We start from the raw sequence: 21,568 nt of genomic DNA, 5'->3' as shown, positions 1-21,568 counted from the left end.
ACTATATTAGTTGATGGTAAAAAAAAACAGTTAACTTGGAGAGAGATAAAAACAGTTTGCTGCTGTTAGTCTAAAGTTGTCTCAATTGTAAATCAAATGAATCAACTATTATAAAAAAAGATTTGAGATAATCTTTCATTCTAAGACAAAAGGATAAAGGACAGAGAATAGTTTAAATATGGATAAGACTATCGAGAGCATGGATGAAATGAATTAGGAGATAAGAGTAAAGATGAGCAATTTTTGTCCAAACTAATAAAAAGGCTAAAACTTTTTTGGATTCTGTTGGGGCAAAGCAATATGTTAAAATGCAAAAGGTGTTCACTTGCTAAACATAATCTAATTAACTTGAAAACAAACAAACCCTGCACTGAAAAAGCATTAAATTTGTGATCCACGCATCTTGTAGCGAAAACAATACCAGCAACTTGTCCCTTTCCTCTCATATGCCAATGTAATTTGTCCAAACAAATGCTGAAAAACTTCCAAACAAGTAATAATGACAGAAAATCATGTGAAGAAAGGAGTATAACTTTTTTTTTTTAATGATAATTGATTCGTTCTGCCGTTTATATGGGACTAGCATTACTTTTGTTTGTAATAAACTCACTCCTCTCAATTTATTCTAAGAATCTTACAGTCACAGACTTCTGACACGTTACTTACTAAATGGGAGGTTCAAAATCCCAAGGCCATCTCACATGCGAAGCATTCACCTTTAGCTAGAATAGGTGGTCGGAAGAGATTCAGCACCGGCAAGGTGGAAGGTAGATAAGGTTTCTTGGATTTGTATAGCAAGGAAAATGGGGCGGCATGGGATTTTGCTTTTCCTTCTTTTATAGAACGAATGGATCAAGCAAAGGAAGTAGGGGACATGTCCTTCCAATATTTTTTATTTTTATAGAATTGGAAATTCTTACAACAAGGTGACATTTAGAAGTTTCTATGAGCCGATTAGGCTAAACTGACGTTTAAAAATTTTTATCCGGGGTCCAACTCGGCAGTCGGCATGTTGGCTCAAATAGGCTTGAAAATTTTCTAAAAAAATATTAGAATCTGACAACTCTTTTCTCAAAATTAAGAAGAAAAAAAGAAAACTTCAAATTCCACACCCAAAAGTAATGCCAAGCCCATCCTAAAAGCCTTGTCTGGTTAGTCATTAACGTCAAGCCTAGCCCATCCCGGAAAGAGTTGGTGAAAGAGTTGGTTCAAATGCTCTTACTTTTGGGCTGAGATTTTCACGACAAGTCAACAACAACTCCATTAGCTAACTAGTAAGCTTTTTTTGTTTTACAATTCCAATCACCCGATAAACCCTGACTGAAAATGCCTGTGGCCTTCCGTCGCTTTGTCACCTCCATTTTCCAGAAAACCCCACAAAACCTCCTTTATTCCCCTAATGAAAAAGCAAATCTGTATGCATATACCGATATACACTTCCCCTGTGATTTTTTTTGATGTTTTCTGTTTTGAATTGGTGTTGATATGAGAATGCAGAGTTCATATTGCTAAATATGTTAATAATTTGAGAAAAAAAAGTTACAACAATAAAATTATTTCTTCTATTAATTGGATTTTCAAATTCTACGGATATGATTACAACTTAAAGGTGAATGAAAGTTCATAATCTTTATTTCATCTTACAATAAAAAATTGGATTGAATTTCATTTTTAAATAAAATTTAAAGATTTCTTTGAGTATCATATCGTTTTTAGTAAAACTTAATTGTTTCTTTCCTTTCCATCATAAACTCAACGACGAAAGATATCCATTGGTTTGCCCACTTCACAGAATCAGACAAGTTAAAGGCCTATTGCTTTCTGACACGGGTAAGTGTTTGTTCAAATCAGAACTTATCCGGTGTCTAATTGCAATCATTGCATAAATCACGCTATAAAGGATGAACAGTCACTGAAAACCAGGCCATTTTTACACTGTTCAGAGGCAGATTCCTACCAGGCAATGCATTAAAGGAACAACATTAAAATTCACTTGCACTTGAAATTCTATAAGTCAGCTTTGAAAAGCGCAGATAGAAAGAAAGAGAGTAAGCTTTATTACACTAGTGACTAGTTCAGTTCATACAGCCGGGTTTCTCTTCTCTCTTTCCTATTAAAACACAGCTTCAAAATGGCGGCTACACTGGCTATATATAGAGCTCGGGCTGATGATTATGATCATCTCATCATCAATCTTCTTCTTATCCAACGAGTGTAGGAAGAAGTTACTTGCTACTTTGATTCTCTTAGTGGCTTTCTAAAAGTTTTAATGTTTCTACCAGGATTGATGGGAAGCGCATTAATGTGTACACATCTTCTCAAGAACGTTTCACCTGCATGGCTAACTAACCAATTATCTATTTTCTCTTTGGTTGAAAATGTTTTTGACTTCTTATTGTTTTCAATGCTGGCTATTACAGGGAAGCTAGCCATGGGGGGCACTGTTGAACAGTATGTCATTCCTTTTCGCTTGATGTTCCATCGGTTTCTTTATAATCAGGTTATCATAGAAGAATTAGTATTCGATCTCTGATTCGTTAATTGTGTTGAGATTTGTTTGAAATTTATCAGATATTATTTTGATGGACAATAATATTTGTAAAAGAAGAATTTTAAGAGAAAAAGATTTTAATAAATAAGTTTGACTTTTAAGAAAAAAATTTTAAAAGGAAAAAGAATTTTAATAGAAAAGTTTGACTTATAGAAGAAAAATTTTAAGAGGAGAAGAATTCTTAATAAGTAAGTTTGAATTGTTATAAACAGTTAAAGTCTTTACAGGGTTAGATATGAGAAAAAGATATAAGAGAGTTGTAGGGTTTTGTAGAATAGATACCTCATAGTAGTATTGGAACTCTACGTCTTATGAGTGTATATGTTTGTGAGTGGACTAGAGGAGACTGAGAGGGTCTACATAGGTATGATGTATGGGAGCATATGAGTATATGTTTGGTTATGTTGAAAGGGTGCACAAGAGTTTGAGTTTGTGTTTTTTTGGATTAAGAATATTTTATAGGACTAGAAGAAATTGAGAGTGTCTTATGTGTATTGATTGTTGAGTAAAATTGATGATTTGATGTATGTTTGTAATTCTCTACAATTAGTGGATTTTGTTTCTCATCTGTGGATGTAAGTTAGTTGAACCGAACCACGTTAAATTGTTGTCTCTTATGTATTTATTGTTTGATTTTACTTTTGTTTATGTGATTGGATTAGAGACTTTTAGCCCAACAAATTGTGTAAGCAGTGGGTCGAAAACAAACAAAGCTGACATGTAAGGGTAACATTAAAAATTAATGTACAAATTTCCATGATGTAATCATCATTTATCACTGGTGTTTGATCTTTGTTTGAAGGCTGTTCCGACTTCCAACATCGAATGGGGCAAGAATTGGCTGGTGAATGACATACACCCATGACTTACATATCTTTGAGTATCATATCTTTTTTAGTAAAACTTAATTGTTTCTTTCCTTTCTACGACAAACTCAACGACGAAAGATATCCATTGGTTTGCCCACTTCACAGAATCAGACAAGTTAAAGGCCTATTGCTTTCTGACACGGGTAAGTATTTGTTCAAATCAGAACTTATCCGGTGTCTAATTGCAATCATTGCATAAATCACGCTATAAAGGATGAACAGTCACTGAAAACCAGGCCATTTTCACACTGTTCAGCGGCAGATTCCTACCAGGCAATGCATTAAAGGAACAACATTAAAATTCACTTGCACTTGAAATTCTATAAGTCAGCTTTGAAAAGCGCAGATAGAGAGAAAGAGAGTAAGCTTTATTACACTAGTGAATAGTTCAGTCCATACAGCCGGGTTTCTCTTCTCTCTTTCCTATTAAAACACAGCTTCAAAATGGCGGCTACGCTGGCTATATATAGAGCTCGGGCTGATGATTATGATCATCTCATCATCGACCTTCTTCTTATCCACCGAGTGTAGGAAGAAGTTACTTGCTACTTTGATTCTCTTAGTGGCTTTCTAAAAGTTTTAATGTTTCTACCAGGATTGATGGGAAGCGCATTAATGTGTACACATCTTGTCAAGAACGTTTCACCTGCACGGCTCACTAATCAATTATCTATTTTCTCTTTGGTTGAAAATGTTTTTGACTGCTTACTGTTTTCAATGCTGGCTATTACAGGGAAGCTAGCCTTGGGGGGCACTGTTGAACAGTATGTCATTCCTTTCGCTTGATGTTCCATCGGTTTCTTTATAATCAGGGTTATCGTAGAAGAATTAGTACTCGACCTCTGATTCGTTAATTGTGTTAAGATTTTTTTAAAATTTATCAAATATTTTTTTATGGATAAGAATATTGGTAAAAGAAGAATTTTAAGAGAAAAATATTCTTAATAAATAAGTTTGATTTGTAAGAAAAAAATTTTAAAAGGAAAAAAATTTTTAATAGATAAATTTGACTTATAGAAGAAGAATTTTAAGAGGAGAGAAATTTTTAATAGGTAAGTTTGAATGATTATAAATAGGTAAAGTTCCTACAGAATTAGATATGAGAAAAAGATGTAAGAGAGTTATAAGGTTTTGTGAGATAGATATCTCATAATAGTATTAGAACTCTACATCTTATGGGTGTGTATGTTTGTGAGTGGACTAGAGGCGACTGAGAGGGTTTACATAGGTATGATGTATGTGAGCATATGAGTATGTATTTGGTTATGTTGAAAGAGTGCACAAGGGTTTGAGTTTGTATTTTTTTGGGTTGAAAATATTTCATAGGACTAAATGAGATTGAGAGTGTCTTATGTGTATTGATTGTTGAGTAAGGTTGATGATTTGATGTATGTTTGTAATTCTCTACAATTAGTGGATCTTGTTTTTCATCCGTGAATGTAGGTTAGTTGGACCGAATCACGTTAAATTGTTATCTCTTGTGTGTTTAATTTATTACTTGATTTTACTTTCGTTGATATGATTAAATTGAAAGCTTTTAGTCCAACAAATTATGTGAGCAGTGGGTCGAAAACAAACAAAGCTGACGTGGATGAGACGGAAAGGGTAACATTAAAAACTAATGTACAAATTTCCACAATGTAATTATCATTTATCACTGGTGTTTGATCTTTGTTTGAAGGCTGTTCCGACTTCCAACATCAAATGGGGCAAGAATTGGCTGGTGAATGACATACACCCATGACTTACATATCTTTGAGCATGCCGAAATTGTTGAAAGTTGAAACCCTTTTCAACAGAGTGTCCAAACATATTTCAACGTGGAGCAGGTTTTCATTTCTAATTCTATTGCAAGAGATACAAGGCAAAGATTTGCAGAGATAGAAATGTTCATCATATATGGTTGTTGTCAGCTATGCTGAATTATTCTTCCATTTCCTTCAAAAGAAAATAAGTTCCAGTACTTTGACCTTTATTTTGCTCAGCCTCAGACCAGATTGATTGTATTGTACTGTCATTGCGTATATGTCATCTCCAGCTTGCCTAAGGTTGCCTTTTAATCTTTCATCCAAATAACCTTTGAGATTACCTAAATGGTTGAGTAAAATTACACTCAATAATCAATGGAAGACATGAGTAACAAGCTATAAATTAACCAAGACAAACGCATAAGGCAAACAAATTTACACAAGTTAATTTTGAGTGATGTTGATACCATTAGCCATGGCAACTCCACTGGGAAGAACAGCAGTATAGAATATCAAAAGAAATTATCATATACATGATTTGTTCACAATCTGCTAAGGTGGAAATTATCAATTGAAGCGTTCAATTGATACATGTAAGTCAGCCCTTCATGTTGAGGCCTTCATATTGCTGCAATTTACTGGCAACTACAACAATCTCCTTTTGGAGGAGACGTGTACGCTGGTTTCGGCTCTATGATGTTTTGCTTTCCTTCAGCAGACCCTTCTTGCGAAAGACTAGGAGCTTCCATCATCTATAAGACAGTCCATAGCCGGTCAGAACTAAGAGAAGAGATTATGCCATTATTTTTTTTTTAATCTAAGCCATAACTTTCTTTGCTCATGGTACCACCCTTTATCAATCAATCATCCAAATTGTTGCTATCATCATCATTCATGAAGAATCATTGTGTTTGTTTAAGAGTTTGGAAACAACCATCTTAATGATTGACTTATATAAAACATAACCGCACTGCAAGGTTACAGATTATTTTGAACTGACCCACCAGCCAATAATATCTACTATGTTGTATATATTACTGGAAAGGTGAAGAGCAGACTTGCGGTAACAAAAATCTACCTTCAATGCAAGCTCCTCAAAGCATCTCTCCACGTTTTGTCTTGTTTTAGTACTGCATTCAAGAAACATACATCCAAGCTCTTTTGCAAGTGCAGTCCCTTCTTCTCTACTTACAGCCCTTTCAGGATCCTGAAAAGTAAATATATCAGATATAATGAAGCAATAGGAATAAAGAGAAAATGACTCAAAAAGAAGTCCTCAAAAGAGAAAACAAAAGACGCAATATCAGCAGACTGGAAATATAAGAAGGCTGGTATTCCTCTAAGGAATCAATTTTTTCCAGGTTTCCACAGTTTGAGAGGCAGTTATGATAAAGAAGGATTAATAAGACAAAATCAGTAATTTTTTATCTTCTAGTTTTCTAACCATTTTCCAGGGACGTTCAGGAGTCAGTTGAACGAACAACTGAATACACGGAGAAATAATTATGAGGATCTAGAGCCTACTTTCATATGCAAAGGAAAGCAATAGTTAAGGTAGGCAATGCAAAAGTGTGAGTGACATGTAGTTTTAAAATCTGCATGAAACACTCATTTATTATCCTCCAAGATCTGAAGGTTACACCACAATCCTATGGTTTTTTCTCATGAAATCTTGTATCTACTTTACTCTTGAGAACAAAATATGGGGAAGAACATAAGTAGAGTAGTTTCTTATTGGCTATCCGATGAATTAAGATGACATGAAAGGCAAAATCCTTATAGCATTTATGGGGTGCAATGGCCTCTTTACAACTTATAAAATTTTTCTTAACAACTTTGTTCCATGAGGTTTCTTCAACATGAAGAGAGCAAACGAGCTTTGTCCCATAATTGCCCATTAACAATTTATTAATCTATCCTTAACCTTTCCACAGGTGAGTTGTGACGGGGGGTCAATTTATCTTCAATTATTAATTTTAAGGATCCAAAAGAGAACACTAGACTTACTCTATCAACTTTATTTCCAACAAGCATCTTGACACAGTCCTTATTGGTAGAATAGAGCTCCACTTCTTTGGCCCAAACATCAGACAAACTCGTGAAGGTTTCTCTCTCTGTTACGTCATAAACTATAACCAAAGCCAAGAAATAATTCAAACAATTCTGGCAATTTAAACCATGGGCAAACAATATATGTAATTCAACACCTTGAGCAGCATAGATAAGAATCATGATTGAAAATTTATTTGGGACAAGAATATTATTTCTAGGATCAAGCAATCATGATTGTGGAATGATGAGCCAACGTAAAGGTGGCAAATACTTGTGCCATAAACAAAAATGCATCGAATTGTATGATAGGGCTCCTTCAAGCCAGCAAAGCAGATGTTTGCAGAAAGCATTGACAAAGGCATTGAGAATACAACTAAATTATGGAATGAAGGGTACAAAGAAATGACTTTCTATTTTCAGCACTTATGTGTGTGAGAGAGAAAGAAACCAAACATGTCCAAACTGCTTTCTGTATGCTTCCATCTTTTTAAATTAAACCACGATTGCGTTTATTTTTCTTAAACAATTCATTACCTATTTAACCTATATTTGTCATAATCTTTCAGCATCTATAACCCAACTCCTGCTTACTCAGCCCAGGAAGATAAGCTTGATCAACATTTTAACATTATGCAAGTCTATATTCTGACTGTGTCTGCTATACTGACATAAGAACCAGTTCCTAGTCTTTTTATCAGGCACACGAATGCTTATGATAGCATAGCGCAGTGATATCAGATTGCTAAGAACTTGAAATTTGAAACCAGTGACAGGCTCCGTCAAACAAAATATGAAAGTGGAGTAACACATACATGCACCAGAACGATGAACCTACCAAGTATGATCCCATGGGCACCTCTATAGTAAGAGCTTGTTAATGTTCTGTACCTTTCCTGTCCAGCTACAAGAAGCATTATGGTTCCACAAATCAATCATGTTTTCTCCATGTTGCCAGACAATTATTTTAATGTTTTTTTATAAACAAAAAAACTGAATAGCTAATAAAAGATCAAAGAAGCAACATCAAGCTAACCAGGTCAAGAAAGCATTTTCTTCTCACATTTGAAAAGTAGCAACCTACAGCTAACAACAAAATTAAAAAACCCGGGAACTCATTTCAACTGGTTAATACATCATCAATTGTATGTCTTTTAACCAAACACGATTTACCTAAATTTCCTGAAAATTTGATTTCAAAGTTGATGCTGCAGAGTGCAGAATTGGTGCCATAACAAAAATAGCAGATAAAAAAACATAACAAAAACATTTTTATATAATTCTGTAGGATGGTTTTTATGAGAAAACTTTGTCAAAATTTGCAGTGGTAACAGTTTAATGATAGAGTTAAATAAAGGTCAACATCCAAGCGGCAAGAAGTGGAACAATAGGAACAAAACTCGGTTAAAAATGATGCCAATGTCATGCTAATGCATTAGTGAACATTAAGTCAGTAAAAATGAGCAGTCTCCTATGTGAAATAAAGAAGTCAATTATAAGCATAGACAATTGACTTCAATTAGACTGACAGATTTTGACAAAGAAACCAAATTTGAAACTGAAAGACTAATGATTGAGTTTCATCCATACCAGTATCCCAAATAGTAAGCTTTAATCTCTTCCCACCAACAGTTAACAACTTGATGTTAAGATCCACACCTACAACATAGATTCAAACAAAACCCAAATCAAATTTTACCATAAAACTAATAAAAGATCCAGGACTGGTAAAGTTAAGAAAAAAGGAAGAGAAAATGAACCAATGGTTTTATCTAGATCTGCTGCAGAATCTGAAATGAAGCTAGCGGCCAAACTACTCTTGCCGACAGCCGTGTCGCCGATCAACACGATCTTAAATGAATGATCATAGCTTTCACTACTTTGTCCTGAAGATGATCCCATTTCAATATTTCTATCCAAAAACAAAAACTCAAACTTTTAAATCTCTCCTTTTTCTCTTCTTCTTCCGCAAAGTCCCTGTTGTATCCAATGATGATCACACCCTTAGAAAAACAAACTTGGGTGAGAAAATGAATGGCTTCTTTCTCTCAAAAGTACAGAGAAAAAGAAATGTAATATATAAAGAAAAAAAAGGAAGGAAATCTTTTTAATAGAGAAAGAAAGAATCAATGCGTTCCTTGAGACAGAAGCTGAATCAATGCGTTCCTTGAGACAGAAGCTAAAGGAAAACTGCTAACTGGAACATCTGACATCAACATGTTCTTTCCTTTTTCTTCTTTTTTTTTTTTTCTTGTCTTTCTTTTTCATTGATGCGCCGTAGTTTTCTAGAGAGAGAATAAAGGTTAAGTAATGATATACACGGAATGGAATAAGGCTAAGGGTCGCACGCTATAAAGAACATATATTCAGGGAATATATATACACTGAAATCTTGGTAATGACAAAATTTGGAGATTCTCCAATATTTGCCATCCCACTTTTGCTGATAATTTGGCTTCCAAGGTAAAAAAGTATACAAGGAATGGAATAAAGGGTTGCATGCTCCAAGCAGCATATTTTCAGGGAAAGTATAAAGAAATGTGAAAGGGAAAATGGATAAAACCACTTGACCTGTTTGTGTTCAAGTTTGTTGTCAGTTTCTTTCTTTATAATCCAAGAAAGTGATCTCCATCAGATATTAATCAAGATCGTAGAAAAATCACACGCATTCAAAGTTTAAATTAAGATAAGTTATTTTAATTGTAATTAAAATATATATTAAATAAATTTTATTATAATTAATATTTAAATTTAATTGATGATAAGATGAGTTGAAATTTTTTTTTATAAATTCAAATTAGAAATTTTGGGAATCCTACATCTAACCGCCCAAATTATCTTATGGGCTTAGCCTGGATATCCAAACATAGAGCCCAAGCACACTTAGAATGGGGATTTGCCACCGCCATTGCCATCCACAACCTAGCAACGCCTAATCGCCATTTAGATCAACAGTTCAGTGTGCAGTTCAAGCCAGAAAAACCCCTAATTGAAACCCTGACAAAGAAGAAGTGAAAAGCCGAAGGAAGAATCAAGAGAATCATGGACAGAGAATGGGGCTCCAGACGGAAGCCATGGACCGTCGTGAGCGCCTCCGTCGACTCGCCTTCGAGAGTCGAAACCATTGACCTCACCAAATATCCCTATTTCATGCGCAACCACCTCGGCAGGTGTATAATTATCTACCAAATTCTCCCATTTTTCCTTGGAAGTTCGATATTTTTTTTTTCAGATTAAAATAATTAATTTTAAATAATACGACGAATAAATAATTTTTTTTAAGTATAATATTAATTAAAAAATTTATAATTCAAATATCATAATAAAAAATTTTTAAATTAAAATATCATATTAAATATTTTATTATAAATCAAAAATTTTTTCTACAATAAACCTAAAATGCATGTCATACCCAAAAAAAAAAAAAAGTGAAATGCACGAATCAGAACAAGGTGCAAATAACAGAATAATCATTGAGCATGTGCTCCAAGAATGTCATAAAACAGAAGAGTTGGGCCGGCAGGACTCCAACAGATCCATGTGTATTTGAGGTACATTTTGTAGCTTTTCTATAAGCATAATTTTGTCCTGATTGTTTACCTGAAATAGTATAGATTTTTTTTTTGTTCTTGCATAATTACAACCCACTCATCGAAACATTATAAAGAAAACAAATCCAAAAGTTTAGAGGACATGCATAAAACCCAATGAACAGGATATTTCCTCTGTCGAGTCATCTTAGCAACTCAGTCAGCAGTACAACTAGTTTTCCTGCGAACATGGCGAAGCATGGAAGACTGTCAACCTGTTTTGAGTACCCTTATCTCCTCTTCAATAAGGAGGTTTTGTAATCAATATCTGAAAATAGTAGATTACCATTAGCAGCTGGGCAGGCAGAAACAACGTCTCAAATCAACTCTATCTATTTATAGCTTATGCTCCATTGGGTTAATGCTAGTTTTTGTATCTTAACTTTGAAAAAAATGTATAAATTAATACTTAGAAATATAAAATGTATAAATTGATACGTAAATTTTCAAATTGGGTAATATTTTGAGTCATTAATTACCACCTTCAATCAATTTATATATGTGATTCGTGACCAATAAAATAAGATCATATGCACACCACGCACCAAATAAAAAATTTACAATAATTTTTCAATTTTCACATAAATGCCAAATGACAACCTTTAAATTATTATTAAAATACTCTTTTATTTATTTATTTTTTTTAAATCAAGAAAAAAGACAAGAGAATGGAGAAATGCATTTCCTCTTCCTCCGTTTTTTGTTCTCGATTTTTTTTTTTTTCATTTTTCAAAAAAATCATAAAAAAAAATTTATTAATATATTTTTAATTTTAATTAAAAAATTACATATTTTAATCACCAATCATGTATTATCACATGACATTTATGCGAAAATTAAAAAATTGTTTAAAATTTTTTCTTTGACATGCGACTATTGATCAAACGTTACATGGACAAATTGGTTAACTATATTAGTTGATGGTAAAAAAAAGCAGTTAACTTGGAGAGAGAAAAACAGTTTGCTGCTGTTAGTCTAAAGTTGTCTCAATTGTAAATCAAATGAATCAACTATTATAAAAAAAGATTTGAGATAATCTTTCATTCTAAGACAAAAGGATAAAGGACAGAGAATAGTTTAAATATGGATAAGACTATCGAGAGCATGGATGAAATGAATTAGGAGATAAGAGCAAAGATGAGCAATTTTTGTCCAAACTAATAAAAAGGCTAAAACTTTTTTGGATTCTGTTGGGGCAAAGCAATATGTTAAAATGCAAAAGGTGTTCACTTGCTAAACATAATCTAATTAACTTGAAAACAAACAAACCCTGCACTGAAAAAGCATTAAATTTGTGATCCACACATCTTGTAGCGAAACCAATACCAGCAACTTGTCCCTTTCCTCGCATATGCCAATGTAATTTGTCCAAACAAATGCTGAAAAACTTCCAAACAAGTAATAATGACAGAAAATCATGTGAAGAAAGGAGTATAACTTTTTTTTTTTAATGATAATTGATTCGTTCTGCCGTTTATATGGGACTAGCATTACTTTTGTTTGTAATAAACTCACTCTTCTCTCAATTTATTCTAAGAATCTTACAGTCACAGACTTCTGACATGTTACTTGCTAAATGGGAGGTTCAAAATCCCAAGGCCATCTCACATGTGAAGCATTCACCTTTAGCTAGAATAGGTGGTCGGAAGAGATTCAGCACCGGCAAGGTGGAAGGTAGATAAGATTTCTTGGATTTGTATAGCAAGGAAAATGGGGCGGCATGGGATTTTGCTTTTCCTTCTTTTCTAGAACGAATGGATCAAGCAAAGGAAGTAGGGGACACGTCCTTCCGACATTTTTTATTTTTATAGAATTGAAAATTCTTACAACAAGGTGACATTTAGAAGTTTCTATGAGCCGATTAGGCTAAACTGACGTTTAAAAATTTTTATCCGGGGTCCAACTCGGCAGTCGGCATGTTGGTTCAAATAGGCTTGAAAATTTTCTAAAAAAATATTAAAATCTGACAACTCTTTTCTCAAAATTAAGAAGAAAAAAAAAAAACTTCAAATTCCACACCCAAAAGCAATGCCAAGCCCATCCTAAAAGCCTTGTCTGGTTAGTCATTAACGTCAAGCCTAGCCCATCCCGGAAAGAGTTGGTGAAAGAGTTGGTTCAAATGCTCTTACTTTTGGGCTGAGATTTTCACGACAAGACAACAACTCCATTAGCTAACTAGTAAGCTTTTTTTGTTTTACAATTCCAATCACCCGATAAACCCTGACTGAAAATGCATGTGGCCTTCCGTCGCTTTGTCACCTCCATTTTCCAGAAAACCCCACAAAACCTCCTTTATTCCCCTAATGAAAAAGCAAATCTGTATGCATAAACCGATATACACTTCCCCTGTGATTTTTTTTTATGTTTTCTGTTTTGAATTGGTGTTGATATGAGTACGCAGAGTTCATATTGCTAAATATGTTAATAATTTGAGAAAAAAAAGTTACAACAATAAATTATTTCTTCTATTAATTGGATTTTCAAATTCTACGGATATGATTACAACTTAAAAGTGAATGAAAGTTTATAATCTTTATTTCATCTTACAATAAAAAATTGGATTGAATTTCATTTTTAAATAAAATTTAGAGATTTGTTTGAGTATCCTATCTTTTTTAGTAAAACTTAATTGTTTCTTTCCTTTCTATCATAAACTCAAAGACGAAAGATATCCATTGGTTTGCCCACTTCACAGAATCAGACAAGTTAAAGGCCTATTGCTTTCTGACACGGGTAAGTGTTTGTTCAAATCAGAACTTATCCGGTGTCTAATTGCAATCATTGCATAAATCACGCTATAAAGGATGAACAGTCACTGAAAACCAGGCCATTTTTACACTGTTCAGCGGCAGATTCCTACCAGGCAATGCATTAAAGGAACAACAATAAAATTCACTTGCACTTGAAATTCTATAAGTCAGCTTTGAAAAGCGCAGATAGAGAGAAAGAGAGTAAGCTTTATTACACTAGTGACTAGTTCAGTTCATACAGCCGGGTTTCTCTTCTCTCTTTCCTATTAAAACACAGCTTCAAAATGGCGGCTACGCTGGCTATATATAGAGCTCGGGCTGATGATTATGATCATCTCATCATCAACCTTCTTCTTATCCACCGAGTGTAGGAAGAAGTTACTTGCTACTTTGATTCTCTTAGTGGCTTTCTAAAAGTTTTAATGTTTTTACCAGGATTGATGGGAAGCCCATTAATGTGTACACATCTTGTCAAGAACGTTTCACCTGCATGGCTAACTAATCAATTATCTATTTTTTCTTTGGTTGAAAATGTTTTTGACTTCTTATTGTTTCAATGCTGGCTATTACAGGGAAGCTAGCCATGGGGCACTGTTGAACAGTATGTCATTCCTTTTCGCTTGATGTTCCATCGGTTTTTTTATAATCAGGATTATCATAGAAGAATTAGTACTCGACTTCTGATTCGTTAATTACGTTGAGATTTGTTTAAAATTTATCAAATATTATTTGATTGATAAAAATATTTGTAAAAGAAAAATTTTAAGAGAAAAAGATTCTTAATAAATAAGTTTGACTTTTAAGAAAAAAAATTTTTTAAAAAAAAAGAGTTTTAATAAAAAAGTTTGACTTATAAAAAAAGAATTTTAAGAGGAAAGAAATTCTTAATAAGTAAGTTTGAATTTTATAAATAGATAAAGTCTATACATGGTTAGATATTAGAAAAATATGTAAGAGAGTTATAGGGTTTTGTGATATAGATATCTAATAGTAGTATTGAAACTATAAGTCTTATGAGTGTGTATGTTTGTGAGTGGACTAGAGGAGACTGTGAGGGTTTACAAAGGTATGATGTATGTAAGCATATAAGTATGTGTTTGGTTATGTTGAAAGGGTGCAAAAGGGTTTGAGTTTGTGTTTTTTTGGGTTGAGAATATTTAATAGGACTAGAGGAAATTGAGAGTGTCTTATTTGTATTGATTGTTGAGTAAGGTTGATGATTTAATGTATGTTTGTAATTCTTTACAATTAGTGGATCTTGTTTCTCATCCGTGAATGTAGGTTAATTGGACCGAACCACATTAAATTATTATCTTTTGTGTGTTTAATTTATTATTTGATTTCACTTTCGTTAATTTGATTCGATTAAAAACTTTTAATCCAATAAATTATGTGAGCAATGGGTCGGAAACAAATAAAGCTGACATGGATGAGACTGAAAGGGTAACATTAAAAACTAATGTACAAATTTCCATGATGTAATTATCATTTATCACTGGTGTTTGATCTTTGTTTGAAGGCTGTTCCGACTTCCAACATCAAATGGGGCAAGAATTGGCTGGTGAATGACATACACCCATGACTTACATATCTTTGAGCATGCCGAAATTGTTGAAAGTTGAAACCCTTTTCAACAGAGTGTCCAAACATATTTCAACGTGGAGCAGGTTTTCATTTCTAATTCTATTGCAAGAGATACAAGGCAAAGATTTGCAGAGATAGAAATGTTCATCATATATGGTTGTTGTCAGCTATGCTGAATTATTCTTCCATTTCCTTCAAAAGAAAATAAGTTCCAGTACTTTGACCTTTATTTTGCTCAGCCTCAGACCAGATTGATTGTATTGTACTGTCATTGCGTATATGTCATCTCCAGCTTGCCTAAGGTTGCCTTTTAATCTTTCATCCAAATAACCTTTGAGATTACCTAAATGGTTGAGTAAAATTACACTCAATAATCAATGGAAGACATGAGTAACAAGCTATAAATTAACCAAGACAAACGCATAAGGCAAACAAATTTACACAAGTTAATTTTGAGTGATGTTGATACCATTAGCCATGGCAACTCCACTGGGAAGAACAGCAGTATAGAATATCAAAAGAAATTATCATATACATGATTTGTTCACAATCTGCTAAGGTGGAAATTATCAATTGAAGCGTTCAATTGATACATGTAAGTCAGCCCTTCATGTTGAGGCCTTCATATTGCTGCAATTTACTGGCAACTACAACAATCTCCTTTTGGAGGAGACGTGTACGCTGGTTTCGGCTCTATGATGTTTTGCTTTCCTTCAGCAGCTGGTTTCGGCTCTATGATGTTTTGCTTTCCTTCAGCAGACCCTTCTTGCGAAAGACTAGGAGCTTCCATCATCTATAAGACAGTCCATAGCCGGTCAGAACTAAGAGAAGAGATTATGCCATTATTTTTTTTTTAATCTAAGCCATAACTTTCTTTGCTCATGGTACCACCCTTTATCAATCAATCATCCAAATTGTTGCTATCATCATCATTCATGAAGAATCATTGTGTTTGTTTAAGAGTTTGGAAACAACCATCTTAATGATTGACTTATATAAAACATAACCGCACTGCAAGGTTACAGATTATTTTGAACTGACCCACCAGCCAATAATATCTACTATGTTGTATATATTACTGGAAAGGTGAAGAGCAGACTTGCGGTAACAAAAATCTACCTTCAATGCAAGCTCCTCAAAGCATCTCTCCACGTTTTGTCTTGTTTTAGTACTGCATTCAAGAAACATACATCCAAGCTCTTTTGCAAGTGCAGTCCCTTCTTCTCTACTTACAGCCCTTTCAGGATCCTGAAAAGTAAATATATCAGATATAATGAAGCAATAGGAATAAAGAGAAAATGACTCAAAAAGAAGTCCTCAAAAGAGAAAACAAAAGACGCAATATCAGCAGACTGGAAATATAAGAAGGCTGGTATTCCTCTAAGGAATCAATTTTTTCCAGGTTTCCACAGTTTGAGAGGCAGTTATGATAAAGAAGGATTAATAAGACAAAATCAGTAATTTTTTATCTTCTAGTTTTCTAACCATTTTCCAGGGACGTTCAGGAGTCAGTTGAACGAACAACTGAATACACGGAGAAATAATTATGAGGATCTAGAGCCTACTTTCATATGCAAAGGAAAGCAATAGTTAAGGTAGGCAATGCAAAAGTGTGAGTGACATGTAGTTTTAAAATCTGCATGAAACACTCATTTATTATCCTCCAAGATCTGAAGGTTACACCACAATCCTATGGTTTTTTCTCATGAAATCTTGTATCTACTTTACTCTTGAGAACAAAATATGGGGAAGAACATAAGTAGAGTAGTTTCTTATTGGCTATCCGATGAATTAAGATGACATGAAAGGCAAAATCCTTATAGCATTTATGGGGTGCAATGGCCTCTTTACAACTTATAAAATTTTTCTTAACAACTTTGTTCCATGAGGTTTCTTCAACATGAAGAGAGCAAACGAGCTTTGTCCCATAATTGCCCATTAACAATTTATTAATCTATCCTTAACCTTTCCACAGGTGAGTTGTGACCGGGGGTCAATTTATCTTCAATTATTAATTTTAAGGATCCAAAAGAGAACACTAGACTTACTCTATCAACTTGATTTCCAACAAGCATCTTGACACAGTCCTTATTGGTAGAATAGAGCTCCACTTCTTTGGCCCAAACATCAGACAAACTCGTGAAGGTTTCTCTCCGTGTTACATCATAAACTATAACCAAAGCCAAGAAATAATTCAAACAATTCTGGCAATTTAAACCATGGGCAAACAATATATGTAATTCAACACCTTGAGCAGAATAGACAAGAATCATGATTGAAAATTTATTTGGGACAAGAATATTATTTCTAGGATCAAGCAATCATGATTGTGAAATGATGAGCCAAGGTCAAGGTGGCAAATACTTGTACCATAAACAAAAATGCATCGAATTGTATGATAGGGCTCCTTCAAGCCAGCAAAGCAGATGTTCGCAGAAAGGATTGACAAAGGCATTGAGAATACAACTAAATTATGGAATGAAGGATACAAAGAAATGACTTTTTATTTTCAGCACTTATGTGTGTGAGAGAGAAAGAAACCAAACATGTCCAAACTGCTTTCTGTATGCTTCCATCTTTTTAAATTAAACTACGATTGCGTTTATTTTTCTTAAACAATTTATTACCTATTTAACCTATATTTGTCATAATCTTTCAGCATCTATAACCCAACTCCTACTTACTCAGCCCAGGAAGATAAGCTTGATCAACATTTTAACATTATGCAAGTCTATATTCATGACTGTGTCTGCTATACTGACATAAGAACCAGTTCCTAGTCTTTTTATCAGGCACACGAATAATTATGATAGCATAGCGCGGTGATATCAGATTGCTAAGAACTTGAAATTTGAAACCAGTGACAGGCTCCGTCAAACAAAATATGAAAGTAGAGTAACACATACATGCACCAGAATGATGAACCTACCAAGTATGATCCCATGGGCACCTCTATAGTAAGATCTTATTAATGTTCTGAACCTTTCCTGTCCAGCTACAAGAAGCATTATGGTTCCACAAATCAATCATGTTTTCTCCATGTTGCCTGACAATTATTTTAATGTATTTTTATAAACAAAAAAACTGAATAGCTAATAAAAGATCAAAGAAGCAACATCAAGCTAACCAGGTCAAGAAAGCATTTTCTTCTCACATTTGAAAAGTAGCAACCTACAGCTAACAACAAAATTAAAAAACCCGGGAACTCATTTCAACTGGTTAATACATCATCAATTGTATGTCTTTTAACCAAACACGATTTACCTAAATTTCCTGAAAATTTGATTTCAAAGTTGATGCTGCAGAGTGCAGAATTGGTGCCATAACAAAAATAGCAGATAAAAAAACATTAACAAAAACATTTTTATATAATTCTGTAGAATGGTTTTTATGAGAAAACTTTGTCAAAATTTGCAGTGGTAACAGTTTAATGATAGAGTTAAATAAAGGTCAACATCCAAGCGGCAAGAAGTGGAACAATAGGAACAAAACTCGGTTAAAAATGATGCCAATGTCATGCTAATGCATTAGTGAACATTAAGTCAGTAAAAATGAGCAGTCTCCTATGTGAAATAAAGAAGTCAATTATAAGCATAGACAATTGACTTCAATTAGACTGACAGATTTTGACAAAGAAACCAAATTTGAAACTGAAAGACTAATGATTGAGTTTCATACATACCAGTATCCCAAATAGTAAGCTTTAATCTCTTCCCACCAACAGTTAACAACTTGATGTTAAGATCCACACCTACAACATAGATTCAAACAAAACCCAAATCAAATTTTACCATAAAACTAATAAAAGATCCAGGACTGGTAAAGTTAAGAAAAAAGGAAGAGAAAATGAACCAATAGTGGTAGCTAGATCTGCTGCAGAATCTGAAATGAAGCTAACAGCCAAACTACTCTTGCCGACACCCGAGCCTCCGATCAACACGATCTTAAATGAATGATCATAGCTTTCACTACTTTGTCCTGAAGATGATCCCATTTCAATATTTCTATCCAAAAACAAAAACTCAAACTTTTAAATCTCTCCTTTTTCTCTTCTTCTTCCTCAAAGTCCCTGTTGTATCCAATGATGATCACACCCTTAGAAAAACAAACTTGGGTGAGAAAATGAATGGCTTCTTTCTCTCAAAAGTACAGAGAAAAAGAAATGTAATATATAAAGAAAAAAAAGAAGGAAATCTTTTTAATAGAGAAAGAAAGAATCAATGCGTTCCTTGAGACAGAAGCTGAATCAACGCGTTCCTTGAGACAGAAGCTAAAGGAAAACTGCTAACTGGAACATCTGACATCAACATGTTCTTTCCTTTTTCTTCTTTTTTTTTTTTTTTTCTTGTCTTTCTTTTACATTGATGCGCCGTAGTTTTCTAGAGAGAGAATAAAGGTTAAGTAATGATATACAAGGAATGGAATAAGGCTAAGGGTCGCACGCTATAAAGAACATATCATATATTCAGGGAATATGTATACACTGAAATCTTGGTAATGACAAAATTTGGAGATTCTCCAATATTTGCCATCCCACTTTTGCTGATAATTTGGCTTCCAAGGTAAAAAAGTATACAAGGAATGGAATAAAGGGTTGCATGCTCCAAGCAGCATATTTTCACGGAAAGTATAAAGAAATGTGAAAGGGAAAATGGATAAAACCACTTGACCTGTCTGTGTTCAAGTTTGTTGTCAGTTTCTTTCTTTATAATCCAAGAAAGTGATCTCCATCAGATATTAATCAAGATCGTAGAAAAATCACACGCATTCAAAGTTTAAATTAAGATAAATTATTTTAATTGTAATTAAAATATATATTAAATAAATTTTATTATAATTAATATTTAAATTTAATTGATGATAAGATGAGCTCAATTTTTTTTCGATAAATTCAAATTAGAAATTTTGGGAATCCTACATCTAACCGCCCAAATTATCTTATGGGCTTAGCCTGGATATCCAAACATAGAGCCCAAGCACACTTAGAATGGGGATTTGCCACCGCCATTGCCATCCACAACCTAGCAACGCCTAATCGCCATTTAGATCAACAGTTCAGTGTGCAGTTCAAGCCAGAAAAACCCCTAATTGAAACCCTGACAAAGAAGAAGTGAAAAGCCGAAGGAAGAATCAAGAGAATCATGGACAGAGAATGGGGCTCCAGACGGAAGCCATGGACCGTCGTGAGCGCCTCCGTCGACTCGCCTTCGAGAGTCGAAAGCATTGAGCTCACCAAATATCCCTATTTCATGCGCAACCACCTCGGCAGGTGTATAATTATCTACCAAATTCTCCCATTTTTCCTTGGAAGTTCGATATTTTTTTTTTCAGATTAAATGTTATATATTTTGGGCCAGTTATGAGTGTAAGCTTTGCTTGGCGCTACACAACAATGAAGGGAACTACTTGGCACATACGTAAGGGCAGCGCCACCAGACCAATTTAGGTAAGAGAGCGGCGCGTGAGGCTAAGGATTGATAAATCCACTCCCAAGTTCTTCTCACAGGGATCCTGAGTCAAAAATGTTCACGGTTAGTTTGTTTAACATGAGCCTTACTGCTTCGTATGTTTATCTCTTGTCGATTCTCCCTTATCCTTCTTTCACCTGCACCTGTTGACCATGTCGGCGTTGTAATGATGAGACTGTCTATAGGCTTAATCCTTCTCTTTGACAGGTTTAGTTGCTAATTTTGCATACAATAACTAATAATTTTTCAAAAAAAAAAATGGATGGTATCTTTACGATTTTTGGCTTTATCAAAATGCAGCTGCAGGTACATTTCAAAACCAAGCCACTAGAAGCAAATAAACCTCGACCGCCCCCTGGAGCCAATGGTACTGCAGCGCCGGGTGTTCCTCCAAGGCCTTTGCCCCCACCATGTCATGCTCCGCCACCACCACCCCCTCCACCACAAGAACTGCCAAACACTCCTAGAGCCCCTCCACCTCCAGTGCCTGGTTCATTACCACCAGCACCACCTCCTATGGTCCTAGGCCTATGCCTCCATGGGTAACCCCTATTGCTCCATACCCACCTACTGGGGGTAGTTGGGCAATGGCAAATTTCACTCTTGGGCTTCCAACAATCCCTCCTCCACAAGGTTTTCCTGGTCAACCGATGCAGGGCCAGGGATCGCACCCACCCCCACCACCTCCTAACATGGGACAGTAGGTTATCTGGCTTTCAGTGTAGGCATCTCTCTATCGAGATTTTTTAATCATTTTTGTCAGATATGCAGATCAAACTGGTGATGGGATTTACCATTAGCTGAGCAAAAACATTTTTTATCATCAATTTATTAATTAATATGATACTTACTTTTAATATAATTAATTTTAAATAATATAACGAACAAATAATTTTTTTTAAATATCATATCAGTGAATAAATTTATAATTTAAATATCACAATAATTTTTTTTTTAAA

At 34.3% G+C, this 21,568-nt stretch overlaps 2 protein-coding genes and 1 long non-coding RNA gene across 5 annotated transcripts; 1 reads left to right on the top strand and 2 right to left on the bottom strand.

Moving 5' to 3' along the window:
• Positions 1 to 5,553: 5,553 nt before the first annotated feature.
• LOC111297007 (ras-related protein RABC2a-like) lies at positions 5,554 to 9,568 on the bottom strand. 2 transcript variants are annotated; one of them, XM_022891528.2, is made up of 6 exons: positions 8,978 to 9,568; positions 8,808 to 8,876; positions 8,056 to 8,121; positions 7,176 to 7,297; positions 6,247 to 6,375; positions 5,554 to 5,920 (listed from the first exon to the last, which is right to left on the bottom strand). In XM_022891528.2, exons 1-6 carry the CDS (start codon positions 9,117 to 9,119, stop codon positions 5,804 to 5,806), a joined length of 645 nt encoding a protein of 214 aa, XP_022747263.1. In that variant the 5' UTR covers positions 9,120 to 9,568; the 3' UTR covers positions 5,554 to 5,803. The 2 variants fall into 2 exon arrangements, with proteins under 2 accessions (XP_022747263.1, XP_022747264.1); XM_022891529.2 differs by lacking the exon at positions 8,056 to 8,121.
• Positions 9,569 to 15,528: 5,960 nt separating this feature from the next.
• LOC111296807 (ras-related protein RABC2a-like) lies at positions 15,529 to 19,767 on the bottom strand. Of its 2 annotated transcripts, XM_089741378.1 has the most exons (6): positions 18,994 to 19,767; positions 18,824 to 18,892; positions 18,071 to 18,136; positions 17,190 to 17,311; positions 16,261 to 16,389; positions 15,529 to 15,934 (listed from the first exon to the last, which is right to left on the bottom strand). In XM_089741378.1, the coding sequence occupies exons 1-6, from the start codon at positions 19,133 to 19,135 to the stop codon at positions 15,779 to 15,781; spliced, it is 684 nt and encodes a 227-aa protein (XP_089597504.1). In that variant the 5' UTR covers positions 19,136 to 19,767; the 3' UTR covers positions 15,529 to 15,778. The 2 variants fall into 2 exon arrangements, with proteins under 2 accessions (XP_089597504.1, XP_089597505.1); XM_089741379.1 differs by lacking the exon at positions 18,071 to 18,136 and having other exon boundaries at positions 18,994 to 19,536.
• A 233-nt stretch (positions 19,768 to 20,000) lies between these two features.
• On the top strand, positions 20,001 to 21,506 carry LOC111297816 (uncharacterized). Its single transcript, XR_016326176.1, has 2 exons — positions 20,001 to 20,672; positions 20,910 to 21,506. It is a non-coding gene; the product is annotated as an uncharacterized LOC111297816 (long non-coding RNA).
• Positions 21,507 to 21,568: the final 62 nt, after the last annotated feature.

The sequence above is a fragment of the Durio zibethinus genome, chromosome 12, assembly GCF_047325235.1.
Source record: "Durio zibethinus cultivar Kanyao isolate XHJ-2024 chromosome 12, ASM4732523v1, whole genome shotgun sequence".
NCBI lineage: Eukaryota > Viridiplantae > Streptophyta > Magnoliopsida > Malvales > Malvaceae > Durio > Durio zibethinus.
The sequence above is the reverse complement of the archived record's forward strand: the minus strand, read 5'-3'. Positions and strand labels throughout refer to the sequence as shown.

What these genes read in the sequence shown, in the direction of transcription:
- LOC111297007 (XM_022891528.2), bottom strand. Translation starts at nt 9,119, where the DNA reads ATGGGATCATCTTCAGGACAAAGTAGTGAAAGCTATGATCATTCATTT. An exon ending in AGATCTAGATAAAACCATTG is followed by an intron (nt 8,877 to 8,977) that starts GTTCATTTTCTC and finishes TCTATGTTGTAG; the next exon opens with GTGTGGATCTTAACATCAAG. An exon ending in GCTTACTATTTGGGATACTG is followed by an intron (nt 8,122 to 8,807) that starts GTATGGATGAAA and finishes TGCTTCTTGTAG; the next exon opens with CTGGACAGGAAAGGTACAGA.
- LOC111296807 (XM_089741378.1), bottom strand. Translation starts at nt 19,135, where the DNA reads ATGGGATCATCTTCAGGACAAAGTAGTGAAAGCTATGATCATTCATTT. An exon ending in AGATCTAGCTACCACTATTG is followed by an intron (nt 18,893 to 18,993) that starts GTTCATTTTCTC and finishes TCTATGTTGTAG; the next exon opens with GTGTGGATCTTAACATCAAG. An exon ending in TTGGAAATCAAGTTGATAGA is followed by an intron (nt 16,390 to 17,189) that starts GTAAGTCTAGTG and finishes TTTACTTTTCAG; the next exon opens with GATCCTGAAAGGGCTGTAAG.